The sequence below is a fragment of the Leucopleurus acutus genome (assembly GCF_964270905.1).
Source record: "Leucopleurus acutus genome assembly, chromosome: 20".
Taxonomy (NCBI): Eukaryota; Metazoa; Chordata; class Mammalia; order Artiodactyla; family Delphinidae; genus Leucopleurus; species Leucopleurus acutus.
The window spans coordinates 18794747-18808031 of NC_139162.1; the positions used below are offsets into that span (position 1 = coordinate 18794747).

General features: G+C 53.3%; 2 protein-coding genes across 2 annotated transcripts; one reads left to right on the forward strand and one right to left on the reverse strand.

Annotated features, from left to right (window-relative positions):
- Positions 1-1697: 1697 nt before the first annotated feature.
- THAP11 (THAP domain containing 11) lies at positions 1698-3508 on the reverse strand. Its single transcript, XM_082863328.1, has one exon. It carries the CDS (start codon positions 3299-3301, stop codon positions 2375-2377), a length of 927 nt encoding a protein of 308 aa, XP_082719454.1. The 5' UTR covers positions 3302-3508; the 3' UTR covers positions 1698-2374.
- Positions 3509-7706: 4198 nt separating this feature from the next.
- On the forward strand, positions 7707-13200 carry CENPT (centromere protein T; the record flags this gene model as incomplete). The annotated part of the gene is made up of 13 exons (XM_082862107.1): positions 7707-7819; positions 8901-8991; positions 9131-9218; positions 9326-9422; positions 9543-9679; positions 9792-9828; positions 10044-10192; positions 10899-11060; positions 11373-11693; positions 11946-12036; positions 12635-12811; positions 12891-12995; positions 13077-13200. The coding sequence occupies 13 exons, from the start codon at positions 7707-7709 to the stop codon at positions 13198-13200; spliced, it is 1692 nt and encodes a 563-aa protein (XP_082718233.1).
- Positions 13201-13285: the final 85 nt, after the last annotated feature.

Here is a 13285-nt window from a genome sequence, read left to right on the forward strand (position 1 = left end):
AGTAAGGCCAGTCTCTAGTTCAGGCCTGCTGGGGAAATGCTCTGCAGCTAAGCCAGGGGGATCACAGGTAAAGTTTATAGCAACAAGTCTTCTCCTGACCAGAGATCTCTCAGTTCTCTTGTTCTTCCAGAAGGGTCCTTCACAGATCCTCACTGTCACCCCCACCGCTCCTCCCGGGAATGCCTCATACGACCAGGCTAGGCTTTGTTTAATTAAATCCCAGATCTCTATTACTTTGCCTGACTAGATTCTTCTCTTATTACTCAGTCAGGGAGACTCTATTGCCCTGCTTGTGGTGTATCTAGGACCTCCCTTGCTCTGAGCTGTCCTCCTCCCCTCCAGAAGCTAAAACACCAGATAGGTTGTGTGCTCACAACATCCAGACACCAGAGAGTCCTAGCCAGTCTGGCCCTCACCCTGTCCTGGGAGTGCTGCTGAGAGGTTCAAGTGAGCCAAAGCTGAAACAGTCTAAGTCCCTTCAACACACAGGAGCTAAAGGACACACTAAAGAGCATGGCTTGGGCCTGGGAAAGTCCTCACTCCTAATGAAGGAGGGTGGGGACAGTCGAGCAACTGATCCAATACCTACCCATAAAGGGCTTCAGTCCCACCTGGCCTGGAAGGTCACTGCTGTGCTTCCACCACCTTAGGACAAGCCAGAACTAACCCTAGGAAGGGAGAGATACAGTCCCTTCCACATCTAGGTACTGCACAACCTATCTCCCACCCCTCCTCCCCACCACAGACTTGTTTCTCAAATCAGTGTCAAGGGACCAGGAGAGCAGAAATTAGAGAGACATTAATTTTAGAGTCATTCCAGTTTGAAACCACAGGGAGACCCCAGGTAAGTGGCTTTTTCCATAAGTAACAGAGAAAGGAGTCATATGTTTTATGGAGCCCAATAAGTGTCCATTTGTGCCCCAACACCCATGTTAAACATGGCTAGCTTTAAAGGCATCTGTAGCTAGCTTTGAGCTAAATTACTTGGAACTATAAATAAAAATGTCACCTTGCAGCTACAATATCCAATCTAAAGAAAGATGTTAACAGCCAAGAAAATGAGTCAAGGGTCACCAATTCCAACTCCTATGCTTAAAGTCCTCTATGGATCCACCTCCTTCACAATGGAAGTGTACCAAAGTCAAAGGTATCTGTATAAGAGTCCATGGCTGGCTCCAGCTACGGTCTTCACTGATTTAAGTAACTGCGTGCCCATGTGTGCCAGACACCATACTAGGCCTAAGGGCTATAATAGTGAGCAAAATTCAACTCCAGCTGAAAATTCTTAAGGAATTCAAAACCCTCAGAGAAGTGGGCTGCCACAATTCAGTTTAGTTCTCAGTTGCTCCTTCTCCCAGTTGAAAGGACACAGGGAGCTAACCCATGGACAAACCAGGACCATTTGGTGCAATTTCCAAACTCTTCGGGGTGAGCTGGAACTCTGCAAAGACCTTATAAGGCCAGGGTCCTTGTGCTTAGGGCCTCTTTATGGAGAAACCTAGTCACTGAAGCATCTCTACTCTCAGGGTCAGCCTGGTCCTTGAGACCTAAGGCGGCGAAGGTGGAGGCCTATCAGGAAGTCCATCTCCCCATGTTTCAGGGACCCTTAGCTGAGTCCTTATAAAAATAAATTGGCGAAACCCAAATAAAAACCTTACTTTCTGTTTAATCTGTTTTGCCAAACAAACACAGTGAAAACTTTAGTCTGACTAATTGTACAGAAAATAGAATTTGTAACCAGTAGCAAACATAACAGGATAGACCTAAGTCCCTGGCAAGCTGGATCTCCATCAACAGGTCACCTAGATCCCCTTGTCGATGGCCTCCTGGGAGGGAGGTCCTAGGAGGCAGAGGCACAGATCTGCCAGTCCCCATCAGAATCACAGGCTGCACCTGGGAAGGAAAAGCACAAAAAGTAGAACTGATGTTACTTGGATCTCTTATCACTACACACAGAAGAGTTGTCTCTGATTGCCGGCCAAACTCAAGGTTTAGTTGTTTTCCCAAAGCCACAGTCCTTGGGCATCTCGCCTGCATCCCTAGGGGATAAGTTTCAAGTTCAGTGGTTCTGAAGCCTCTGCTTAACCAGAACCTGCAACATAAACTTGAGGTTGGGGAGTGAAGGTAGGGAGGGGTAGACAAAGTCATAATTGCTGGTGTCACCAGTGCAGAGTCTGAGATCCCAGACTTCAGGACCTTGCTTCAGGAGGAAACAAGAGAGGGTGCTTGGTCACCAGCAAAAGAGTCCAGCTGCCCTAAGGCTCAGTACTGCCAACCAGTGCCCCAGGAGTATGAGGGAGTTCAACAGCGGTGGCCTCAGGTCCCTCTAAGCTGGCAGGAGTCTGGGAGTCCCGAAGGCCGAAAGGGGACTCGTTCACATTCCGTGCTTCTTGCGGATGACAGCCATGGCCAGCAGCCTATCCTTCTCGCGTAGTTCTTCACGGAGTTTGGCTTCGGTGAGACGCAGGTGACGGATGCTGCCCTTCATCTCCTTCATCTTCACCTCCATCAGCGCCAGGATGTCCCGCTGCTCGTTCAGCTTGCGCAAGAGCTCCTCCTCTGTGGTGCCTGACGACAACGAGTACGAGTGGTCGGAGCCAGTATCAGGGAAGCCCTCTTCCCCGACCACCACCAACTGGGGGCCCATGGGGCACTCGGCGGCCTCCAGCCCTGCTGTAGCAGCCTCTAGCTCCGACGCAGCAGCTGCGGCGGCTGCGCCCTCTGCGGCCGCGAACTCCACTTGCACCGTCAGGTCAATGGGCTTCACATCTTCTCCCGTGGGAGTGGTGGGAGCCGGAGGCACGGATCCCGGAGGCTGGCTGCTGTCCACAGCAGCCTGAAGGGTGAGGAGCACAGCCGCAGAAGCAGATACCAGGTTCGGCTGCAGCTGGGCGGTCTGGGCAGTGGAGGCGGACGGCGACGGCTGCTGCTGCTGCTGCTGTTGTTGTTGCTGCTGCTGCTGTTGCTGCTGCTGCTGCTGCTGCTGCTGCTGCCTGCGGCGGGCGGCTGCGGCCCCCGCGGGTCTGCGTGCTACTTTGCGCTCGTTGACGCCGCGCAGCGGGAAGATGGTGGGGACCCGCACCGTGTAGGTTTTGCGGCCGCCCTGGAAGTGAACGCTGCAGAGACGGTGGCCCGTGGTGGGCTGGAAGGTGGAGAAGCACCCACTGACGCCGGCACGGGACACATTCTTGAGCCAAAGGCGCCGCAGCTCAGCGTCCTTGGGAAACGTGTAGAAGTGCAACGCCTTGTCCCGGTGCGAGTTGTTGTAGCAGCCTGGCACGCAGCACGTAAAGCCAGGCATGGCTGCGCCGCGCGGCCCGGCCCGGCCCACCGGCCTTCTGAGCCTTTCGACGGCCCGGTCGGTATGCCGCCGCCCGCCCCTCGACGGGCGGCACCGCGCGAGGCCTTCGGCGGCCTCCCACTACTGCCGCCCGGCGCGGCCGGCCTGGCCCGGCGCCCCGTGCCCAGAATACGCCTCCCGTCGGCCCGCGCCGAGCCAGCCGCCCAGCCGCCCGCCTGCGCTCCAGAGTGGGCCCCAGGGACGCCGCGAAGGACCGCCTGGGAAAGAGGACTACGCCCCCCACAATGCACCGCGGCAGAAGCCGCTCACTTCCGGAGCGGGGCGCGCTTGTTCCGGTCTCTTTGCAGGGCACCGCGACAGCCCACGTAGAGCGGACTTTTCCCCTACACGGCTCACCCTTGGCGGACTAGAGAGGCGTATTCGGTTGGAACTCTGTCGCTTGGAGCGCCCTTCGCAAGGACCTGGAATCCTGATGGGGGTCGGGCGGCGCGCGTCTCTCCAGTGCGCAAGCGCCCTGGGCATGTGCCCACGGAAACTACAAGTCCCGAAATGCCTTGCGCTAAACTTGGCGGCTGCGGCGCCTAAGGGAAAGGTCGGATTGCAAGCGGACCAGGATTCGGACGAGGTTGTGTTGTTCGCCGGAAGCGGTACCCCAACCCTGAGCTGCTGAGTCCACGGCATTCCTGCGGGGGAGGGGAGGAAGGACCTAAGCCTCAGCGCCCCAGAGGACCTCAGGGAGCCCTTTTGTCTGCATTAGAGACTCTCCCCCGACTCAGATGCCGCTTGCCTTGACTGTCTTATTGACCTAAACATAGTCATCACTAGGCGCCTACTATGCACCGAGCATAGTGCAGGGAGTTGGGAACCTTGCAGGAACCATACCGACCCGGCCTGGCTATAGAGGGATGAGGGTCAGACTTTTGGATAATAGATGTGAATGAATGCACACTAATGGATATCTAATCACAGAAATAAACGCTCCAAAAAAAAAAAAAAATCAACAAGGGAGAGGGAGAAGTGGGAGGCGGAGGCCCAGGAAGAAAAAATCCACGAAAAGCTTGGTTAGGGAGGAGTCGCTGGTTTTTGCCCGGGAACCAGCCTGTAAGAACCTGAGGCAGGAAGGAGCTAGGCTCTGCCCTTAAGGATCCTCAAGGGTAGCCAGAATAGCAGAAGCTCCGAAAGATAACAAACTGGGCCAAGTTAAAAGATTTGTGATTTTATTCTGCCGGTGACTGGGAACTGTTGGAGGGGTGTTAAACGAGAGGTTGGACAGGATTTGTATTGTAACAAGTCACCTCCCCACTCCCTCGACTTCCTTGGGGAAAGTGTTCTAAAGGGCAAGAGAAGCTGTGGAAAACCAGAGAGGAGGCCAGGCACTCGTCATGGAGAATTACCTGTAAGCTAGCCCTCCTTTGCCGAGTTCCCCGTTTCTCCCACTTCTTGCCGTTCTTCACCCTTTCTCCTGACTCTCCTTCCTCACTTTTTTCTCTTCTGATTACAGACCACGGGTATGAATTCGAAGCCTAGTTTATATATTATTTCTAATTATTTGATATAAAAACAAAATAGATCGGGCCTTTTAAAAGTTTGCAAAAGCACTCCAAGTTAACTGTCACTTTTTTAGTTATTCCTTTTTATTTTTGGCTGCATTGGGTCGTTGTTGCCGCACACGGGCTTTTCTCTAGATGCGGCAAGCAGGGGCTACTCTTTGTTGCAGTCCTTGGGCTTCTCATTGCAGTGGCTTCACTTGTTGCAGAGCGCGGGCTCTAGGTGCGCGGGCTTCAATAGTTGTGGCGTGCGGGCTCTAGAGCACAGGCTCAGTAGTTGTGGTGCACAGGCTTAGTTGCTCCGCGGCATGTGGGATCTTCCCAGACCAGGGCTCGAACCCGTGTCCCCTGCATTGGCAGGCGGATTCCTAACCACTGCGGCACCAGGGAAGTCCAAGTTTGTTATTCTTTATTGTAAAACAGACCCATACTTAAAATGTTCTAGAAACATAAACGACAATGGGGAAAAAAAGAACTATTTTTCTGGTCCCAACACCCAAACATTACCATTGCATTTCTGTTTACAACCAATGTAATCCTTGGTTATTTGTGCGGATTTTTTTTTAATTAATTAATTTATTTATTTTTGGCTGTGTTGGGTCTTCGTTTCTATGCGAGGGCTTTCTCTAGTTGCGGCAAGCGGGGGCCACTCTTCATCGTGGTGCGCGGGCCTCTCACTATCATGGCCTCTCTTGTTGCAGAGCACAGGCTCCAGATGCACAGGCTCAGTAGTTGTGGCTCACAGGCCTAGTTGCGCCACAGCATGTGGGATCTTCCCAGACCAGGGCTCGAACCCGTGTACCCTGCATGAGCAGGCAGACTCTCAACCACTGCGCCACCAGGGAAGCCCCCAGTTTTTTTGATTGTTCGGTTTTGGTTTTGCTTTCTTGTGTTTTTTGGCCACACCACGCGGCTTGTGGGATTTTAGTTCTTGGACCAAGGATTGAATCCAGGCCCTCGGCAGTGAGAGCGCAGAGTCCTAACCACTGAACCACCAGGGAATTCCCCCAGTATTTTATTATTTAAAACAATATTTATGGGGCTTCCCTGGTGGCACAGTGGTTGAGAGTCCGCCTGCCGATGCAGGGGACATAGGTTCGTGCCCTGGTCCGGGAGGATCCCACATGCTGCGGAGCGGCTGGGCCCGTGAGCCATGGCTGCTGAGCCTGCGCGTCCAGATCCTGTGCTCCACAACAGGAGAGGCCACAACAGTGAGAGGTCCGCGTATCGCAAAGCAAAAACAAAAACAATATTTATAAAATATTATTATTATTTTGTCTGCATTGGGTCTTCGTTGCTGCACACGGGCTTTCTCTAGTTGAGGCAAGAGGGAGCTATTTTTCGTTGCAGTGCACAGGCTTCTCACTGCAGTGGCTTCTCTTTGTTGTGGAGCACGGGGCCTAGGCGCACAGACTTCAGTAGTTGTTGCTCGCGGGCTCTAGGCTCACCGGCTTCAGTAGTTGTGGCACTGAGGTTCCGTAGATGTGGCTTGCGGGCTCTAGAGCGCAGGCTCAGTAGTTGTGGTGCACGGGTTTAGTTTCTCCGCAGCATGTGGGATCTTCCCGGACCAGGGCTCGAATGTCCTCTGAATTGGCAGGTGGATTCTTAACCGCTACACCAGCAGGGCAGTCCCTGTGTTTTGTTTTGTTTTTTTGACAAATAGTAAATATAAAGTTTAATCAATCGTGTAAACACAGTAAAGACAATCTATGCAAACACAAATAATGCTGTGAAAAGTAAGCTCATTCTCAAATTGTTTTGAAAAGTTTTTAATGTTTTTTCCATATTATCCAGTCCAAAGCTTTACAAATAATAAATAAATATTGCACTTAGGTGGTTGATAGTGATCGCGGAAATGTGCCTGCAAAGGGCTAGCAATTTAAGCCAGATAACACAAAGGTCAGATCTAAATGACGAGGAATATTGATATGATTTTCCTCTGCAGTTCTCTAATTTTGAGAAGCAAGAATCTTATTTTTTCTTTGCTCTATTTTTTAACATAAGCACAAATATGCCCACGCCACTGCCAGTATCTGAAACTTTACACATAATTTAGGAGCATGAAGGAGAACTCCACAGGAAACTCAGAGCTCAAGTTCTATTTCAGTTCCCATTAAAATGTAAGAAAGGGGGCAGGGGGCTGTCAATTGGTGAAAATATGGTAATGGAGTCTCCAGCATTAACAGAACTTTTGAGAGCCGAAATTTATCTCAGAATTGCTGATGTTTGGAGATTTTAACATCTCTGCTGGATCACAAACAGCCCACTAGCCTCTAAGCCCGCAAACTGATCTCTTATGATAGATACAGGTCCTATAGACACATTGGTCTTTGCAAATGCAAATCTGATCAGGTCACATATAGAATACAGTTATTTTTTTCCTGGCCCAAATGTGTCTCTCCTCATCTTCGGAGAGGGAGATGAGAATAAGAGACATTCTCACAAATAGTCCCTGCTATTTATTCATGACCTGGCTTATTACTTGTCAGATCCTGAGTTAAACATTATCTAATTGACTCATTACACACACACACACACACCCTTATTAGGTGGTTATCACCCTCACCTTACCTTAGGTGAGGAAACCGAGACTTCGACTGGCTGCACATACTTGCCCAGGCTCAAGGTAAGGATGCCCGCAAAACCCGTTTGCTACCACCACTGTACACACCGGGCGAAGCCGGCGGCAGGACTAGAACTGCAATTCCCGTGGGGCTGTGCGGCAGCCTCGCGAGAGTTGACCTAAATTCAGCAGCATCGCGAGAGTTGGCTTAAATGTGGCGGCGGGAAGGCGGTGATCTGAAGCGGCTACTGAAGGACAGCTGCTGAAGCGGCTGGGAGGGCTGGCTGCTGAGGCGATGGCGGACAGCTATAGCCGGGACAGCGAGCCTACGACGCGCACGCTGCTACGGCGCGTGCTGGATACAGCGGATCCTCGCACCCCGCGGCGACCCCGGAGTGCTCGGACTGAGTATGTGAGGGCGCTGCCCCAACACAAGAACAACCTGAGGGAGTGGGCGATGGGGTCCAGAGCTGACCCTGTTTGGAGACGGAAACTGAGTCTCGGAGAGGAGCAGAGTCCAGGGCTCTGAGAACAGGCTCCTTTCTCCTCGCTGGGATCGGGTCAGTTGTTTGTGCGCCCACCCCTGAGACTCCAGGCCGTTCGGGACCTCAGAGCTCAATTATACAGGCGTCCTTGGGGGTCCGCTTCTGGAAGCGAAGGATAGGTGCTCAGAATCTGGACCTCTGCTATGTTCTCTAGGCCAGTTTTCTCCAGAGTATGTCCAGGCATCTGCCCTGAACAGTCTCCCAAGCGGTTCCCAGCTGAAAGATGGGAAAGGAGTTGCAGAGCGTAGCCTGGGTAGCAGTCAGGAGGCAGGAACTGGAAAGATGCTTTGCTAGAGAGCAGCGAATTTGGCCTGACGTGGTGGGAGTGTCAGTGGGTGAGGGCTGTGGTGAACTTATGGTGCAGAGAGGGTGGAAGATGGCATCTGCTGACTTCCTGGGGCAGTGCAGTTCCTTTATAGACAATGGGAAGCCATTCATTATAGGTTTTAGACCTGTGAGTGATGAGGTGGGAGTTGTGCCAGAGGAACATTTATGTGGTTCTGGAATCTGAGAGGGGATTGGATTGGAGAGAGTAGGGCTGGAGTGACCCATGTGGAGGTTGCTGTCAGACCCTGACTAGTACTTAAAAGGTTTAAAAATATTGAAATATCCCTGGATTGTTTTAGTGTCTAGAATGGATACATTTCCAGTTGTTCCTCTTATCTGTGTGGTTAACCCCTACTTCTGCCGTAGTCACCTCAGTGAAGCCTTCCTCAGCCCTTCTCTCTGGCTGGGTCATCATATTCCTTCTCTCTTCCCATACCCCTCGGCTCCCTTTCATCCACAACCCTGTTGACATAGAACTGGGAATAGGGCTGTGGGAGGGCAAGTGGTTTCTGGTCCCTGTCCCTGAGGGTAAAGGACTTCAGCCAAGATCCCTGACGAAGACCCGTCGCTAGTTCACCCTCCCTACATAATTCTCACAGTTGCTGCTCTTTACACAGTGTCCAGAGAGCCCTGCTTCAAACACCTTCCTCTAGGAGGATGAGGAGCCAAACAAAGACGACTGCCAGGCGTTGTTCTAATAGAGCCAGGGTAAGTGCTCTACCCGCTGATCACTACAGGGCTCTGGTTGCCTTCGGGGGCTCTTGAGTTATAGCTCTGCTCTGGAGCCCACCTTGAGGGACTGTCAAGGCAAAGGAACAAATTGATTGCTTGATGCTTTTACCCAAAGTCTGTTGACAGATTGGCCCATGTTCAAGCCAGTGGACACTTGGAGGAACAGACACCCCGGACTCTGCTGAAGAACATCTTACTAACTGGTGAGTGAGCACTGGCCTGCAGTGAGAATCAGGCACCAGCCCTGTGATATCTCTCATTTAGGGCAGCCTTCCCTGCCAACTCCACTCTCTCCTTGCTATTTCTACAGCCCCGGAATCTTCCATCCTAATGCCAGAGTCAGTGGTGAAGCCAGTGCTGGCACCGCAGGTGGTCCAGGCTTCCAGCCGGGAAAGCGGTCGGGGCAGGTGCAGTAAATTCCCTCCTTGGGCTAGGCTGCTGGGCATTACTAGTCAGGGAGCCTCTTGGGGCTCTAAGAGCCGGAGTTGGGTGCCCTGGCTTGTCTGAGAAAAGCTCCATCCTTGTAGCCTGGAGCTGCAGCTTCCTGAACTTGAGCCCCCCACAACCCTGGCTCCAGGTCTGCTGGCTCTTGGCAGAAGGAAGCAGAGACTGAGGTTGTCAGTGTTTCAGCAAGGAGTGGACTTGGGACTGCCTCCCTCCCAAGGTGAGGTCCTGGACAACACCTGTGGCCACCCTCTCTGTCCTCTGGAGAGACTGAGGAGGCCTGAGAGAGGCCTGGGTAACTTATTATGGTTTCTTTTTACATCCTCTTGCAGAGCCTCATGGGAATGCTGATGCCTCTTCCCTCACCAGGTGCTGTTGACTGTTCCGGGAGTTGGTGGAGGAGAGGCTTGGGGAAGGGGGTGCTGAATAGAATGCAGTCTGGCCATAACTGCTCCATGCTCACAGCATGGTGGCTGGGTTCTAAGAGATGAGAGCACCGGGGCAGCTGGGGGACTCCTGGGGTGGGGGAGGGTGGTTGGACCTCAGGTACCTGACTTTCCTTTGTGCCTTGTCCCTCCCATCAGCTCCCTCAACTTGACCTTCGCCACACCTCTGCAAACACAATCAGTGAAGAGGCCTGGTTTGGCCCGCAGACCTCCTACCCGCCGAGCTGTAGATGTGGGTACACTTTTGCAGGATCTGCGAGATACTTCCCTGGCCTTGGCTCCTCCAGGTAAGGTTGAGATTTCTGTCTTCTGGCCTGTGGGGAAAGTTTCCCCCCACGATTGATGGGAGGTGCTGCTGAGTCCAGGGTTGCTCCTCTCTCCTTTGAGTCAAGAACAGTGAGCAACCTGGCCAGTAGGTTTATAAGGACTTTCTGCTTTCTTTCTGCAAATTGCCTCTTGTCTTCCGGGGGCCCAGTCTTAGTCCCTCAGTATCTTCCAGGACCCCATATCCTTGAAGAGCTACAGGACTGAGGGTAGGAAAGGGGTGTGATATGGTGGCTGGAGCTTATTGGGAGGTTAAAAGGGGCTAGGTTTCAGGATCAGCTGGTCAGTCAGAGCTGACCTGGGAGCCTGATTCCAAAAGACAAGTCAAGTTCACCAGGATAAGAGAAGGGTTGCAGGCAGAGGGACCTGAATGAGAAGTGGAGAATGGAGGCATGGGTGAGCAGATTGGGTGGGGCAACCTATGGAGCCTGGGAATGCCAGGCTAAGGAGCAGGAAGGTAAGCAAGGAGAGCTGTGGAAGGGAGATTAGGCTTAGAATAGGCTCAGTCTTCTCTCTCTGAGGGCCACTTGGGCAGGCTTGTGGGTCCACTACCCAGGCCCTGGTGACTGGCTAGCAGAACAGCAGGTGGGCGTGCAAAACACTGAGTGCCAACTGGACCTTGATCTCCAGATGACAGCCTCAGAACCCCTGTTGCTACTCTGCCAACAGACACAGTGTTGGAGGACACCCAGCCCTTCTCCCAGCCCTTGGTTGGCCCTTCCCCCAGTGTGCACCACTCCCTGCCTTGCCGCTCTCACTCTGGGGCTAAAGATGTGGAGAGGGCTGCCAGTCGCAGGACATGGAGCAGTGGGCTTGGGCTGCAGAACAACGGTGAGTATGTGGGGCATGCAACCTGGAGCCAAGCCTAGCTTAAGCAAGAATTGGCATTGGTGTTTTTTCCTCCTCAGGCCCATATGTGTACCCCGTCACCCCCGAGTCCCTTTGGAGGGCTGTTGATCCTTCCATCCAAGAGCAGAGTCAGTGTTGGGCCAGGAGATTCCAAACCAGTACCCTGGGGCTGCCTCTGGCCCTCTTCCCTCCTTGATGGGCTAGGCTGGGTTTTACTACTCCATCTTTACCTTTCTCAGAGCTACAGCCCTGGCCTACTGCTTTTCTAGCCTATATTCTCTCCCCTTGATTCAGGTGCTGGGAAAGCAGCCCAGCTTCTGGCAGGAAAGGTGGAGGAGGTTGATGCCCTTGCTATGGGCTTTCCGAACATCAGCAGTAATATCTCTGGAGAAGATGGAGTAGAGCCCTTACAGAATGGAGTAGGTAAGGAGGCAGAGGAAAGAATGGAAGAAAGCTTGAGGGAAGTGGAGAAGGCAGCAGAAGCACAAGGATCCGCCAGAGCAGAAGAGCTTGAAGGACACATAGAAGTGACCGAAGCAGAGGGATCCTGGGGGGCTGTCGAGGCCAAGGAGCCAGAAGGATCTTCAGGGGATGAAGACACCTCTGGTAGAACAGGTAAGGGGCCCAGTGCAGGGATCAGGGGGTGGGTGGGTAAGGGACACCTGTGTCCCTGGCCTTGGAGGAGGGGCTTACCTGGCTTGTGTTTCTGGGCACAGGTGGTCTTGGGCCAGGGAAACTCTGAAAGGCCCCTTGCTTGGCTGGAGCTAGATGGAGCCCTCGAGGAACAGGATAAGGAGGCTGTGGGCCTTCAGGGTTGAGTGAGATTGTCTGGCCTGTGCCCTCTGTAACCCTGCCCTTCCTCTGCAGCAAGCCCAGAGTTGGCCTCCAGCACCCCAGAGTTCCTTCGGGCCAGGCGACTTCAGTTTCTTGAGCCAGCTCCACCGCCTAGCACTGCAGTGTAAGATCCCACGACCCTGTTCCACATGGGCCTCTTGGAAGGGGGCAGGTACTGAGGTTGGCATTGGGTACCACAGAGTTATCACTCTTATCACTCTTCCTTTAGGTATATAGATGATTACCCAGGACAGCACCCTAAGGTGGGCTGGATGGGGCCCACTCAGCACATCTGTCTGGTGCCTGCTTGCAGGGGCTTAGAGGAGCCTGGGCAGGGGGGAAGTGCCTAGGTTAGTATGCAGTCAGAGAAGGCTTCCTGGAGGAGGATTAGCAGAATGGGACAGGCAGCAGTGGGCTGAGTAGGGGGAATGTCCATGCCAAAGCCTGAGGATCATGGGCCTGAGCAAGTACTGGTTTGTATGATGAGGCTAGACTGGGACATTGTGTCCAGATTGTGGAGGGTTGGGGCCCCAGGGAAAGACCAGGCTTCTACATAGCCCCCTGTCCCCACTGCCCCCCAGAAATGGTTGGAGCTGTTGGTCCAGCCTGGCCAAGGAGCACAAGGGCCCCAGTCTTGGCAGGAGCCAGCAAGACTTATGTTTGATTAGCGGCCTCTTTAGGTAGCAGCAGTTCAGCTAACTCTGTTCACTCCTTGCCCCTAGGTTACCTTCAGAGCCTCCGGAGCCTCTGTCGGCCAGGCTTCCTCCCAAGCCCCGAATCCCTGGCTCCAGACCCCGTCAAGATCCCTACAAGACTGGACTGAACCACTATGCGAAACTCTTTAGCTTCTATGCTAAGATGCCTATGGAGAAGAAGGCTGTGGAGATGGTGGAGAAGTGGTGAGTCCTTGACACTTGGGGTGGGGAGAGGAGCCCCTCAGATCATGAACAGTCTGTTTTACCCCTACTTTCTTGGCAGCCTGGACAAGTATTTCCAGCATCTTTGTGACGACCTGGAGGTATTTGCTACTCATGCTGGTCGCAAGACTGTGAGGCCAGAGGACCTGGAGCTGCTGATGCGAAGGTAAGTGGATGGAAGCAGGGAGGTGCTGGGTGTGGGAGTGCTGGCATTGATTCTCTCATTCTCTATCTTCCTCTGCTGCAGGCAGGGCCTGGTCAGTGACCAAGTCTCCCTGCATGTGCTCGTGGAGCGGCACCTGCCCCTGGAGTACCGACAGCAGCTCATCCCTTGTGCATTCAGTGGCAACACTGTCTTCCCTGCCCAGTAGTGGCCAGGCCTCAACACCTGCCCTTTCCCTACCTGGGGCCCCTTGGCCCCACATACACTTCTAGGTTTCCTCCCTGCCCCCCAGC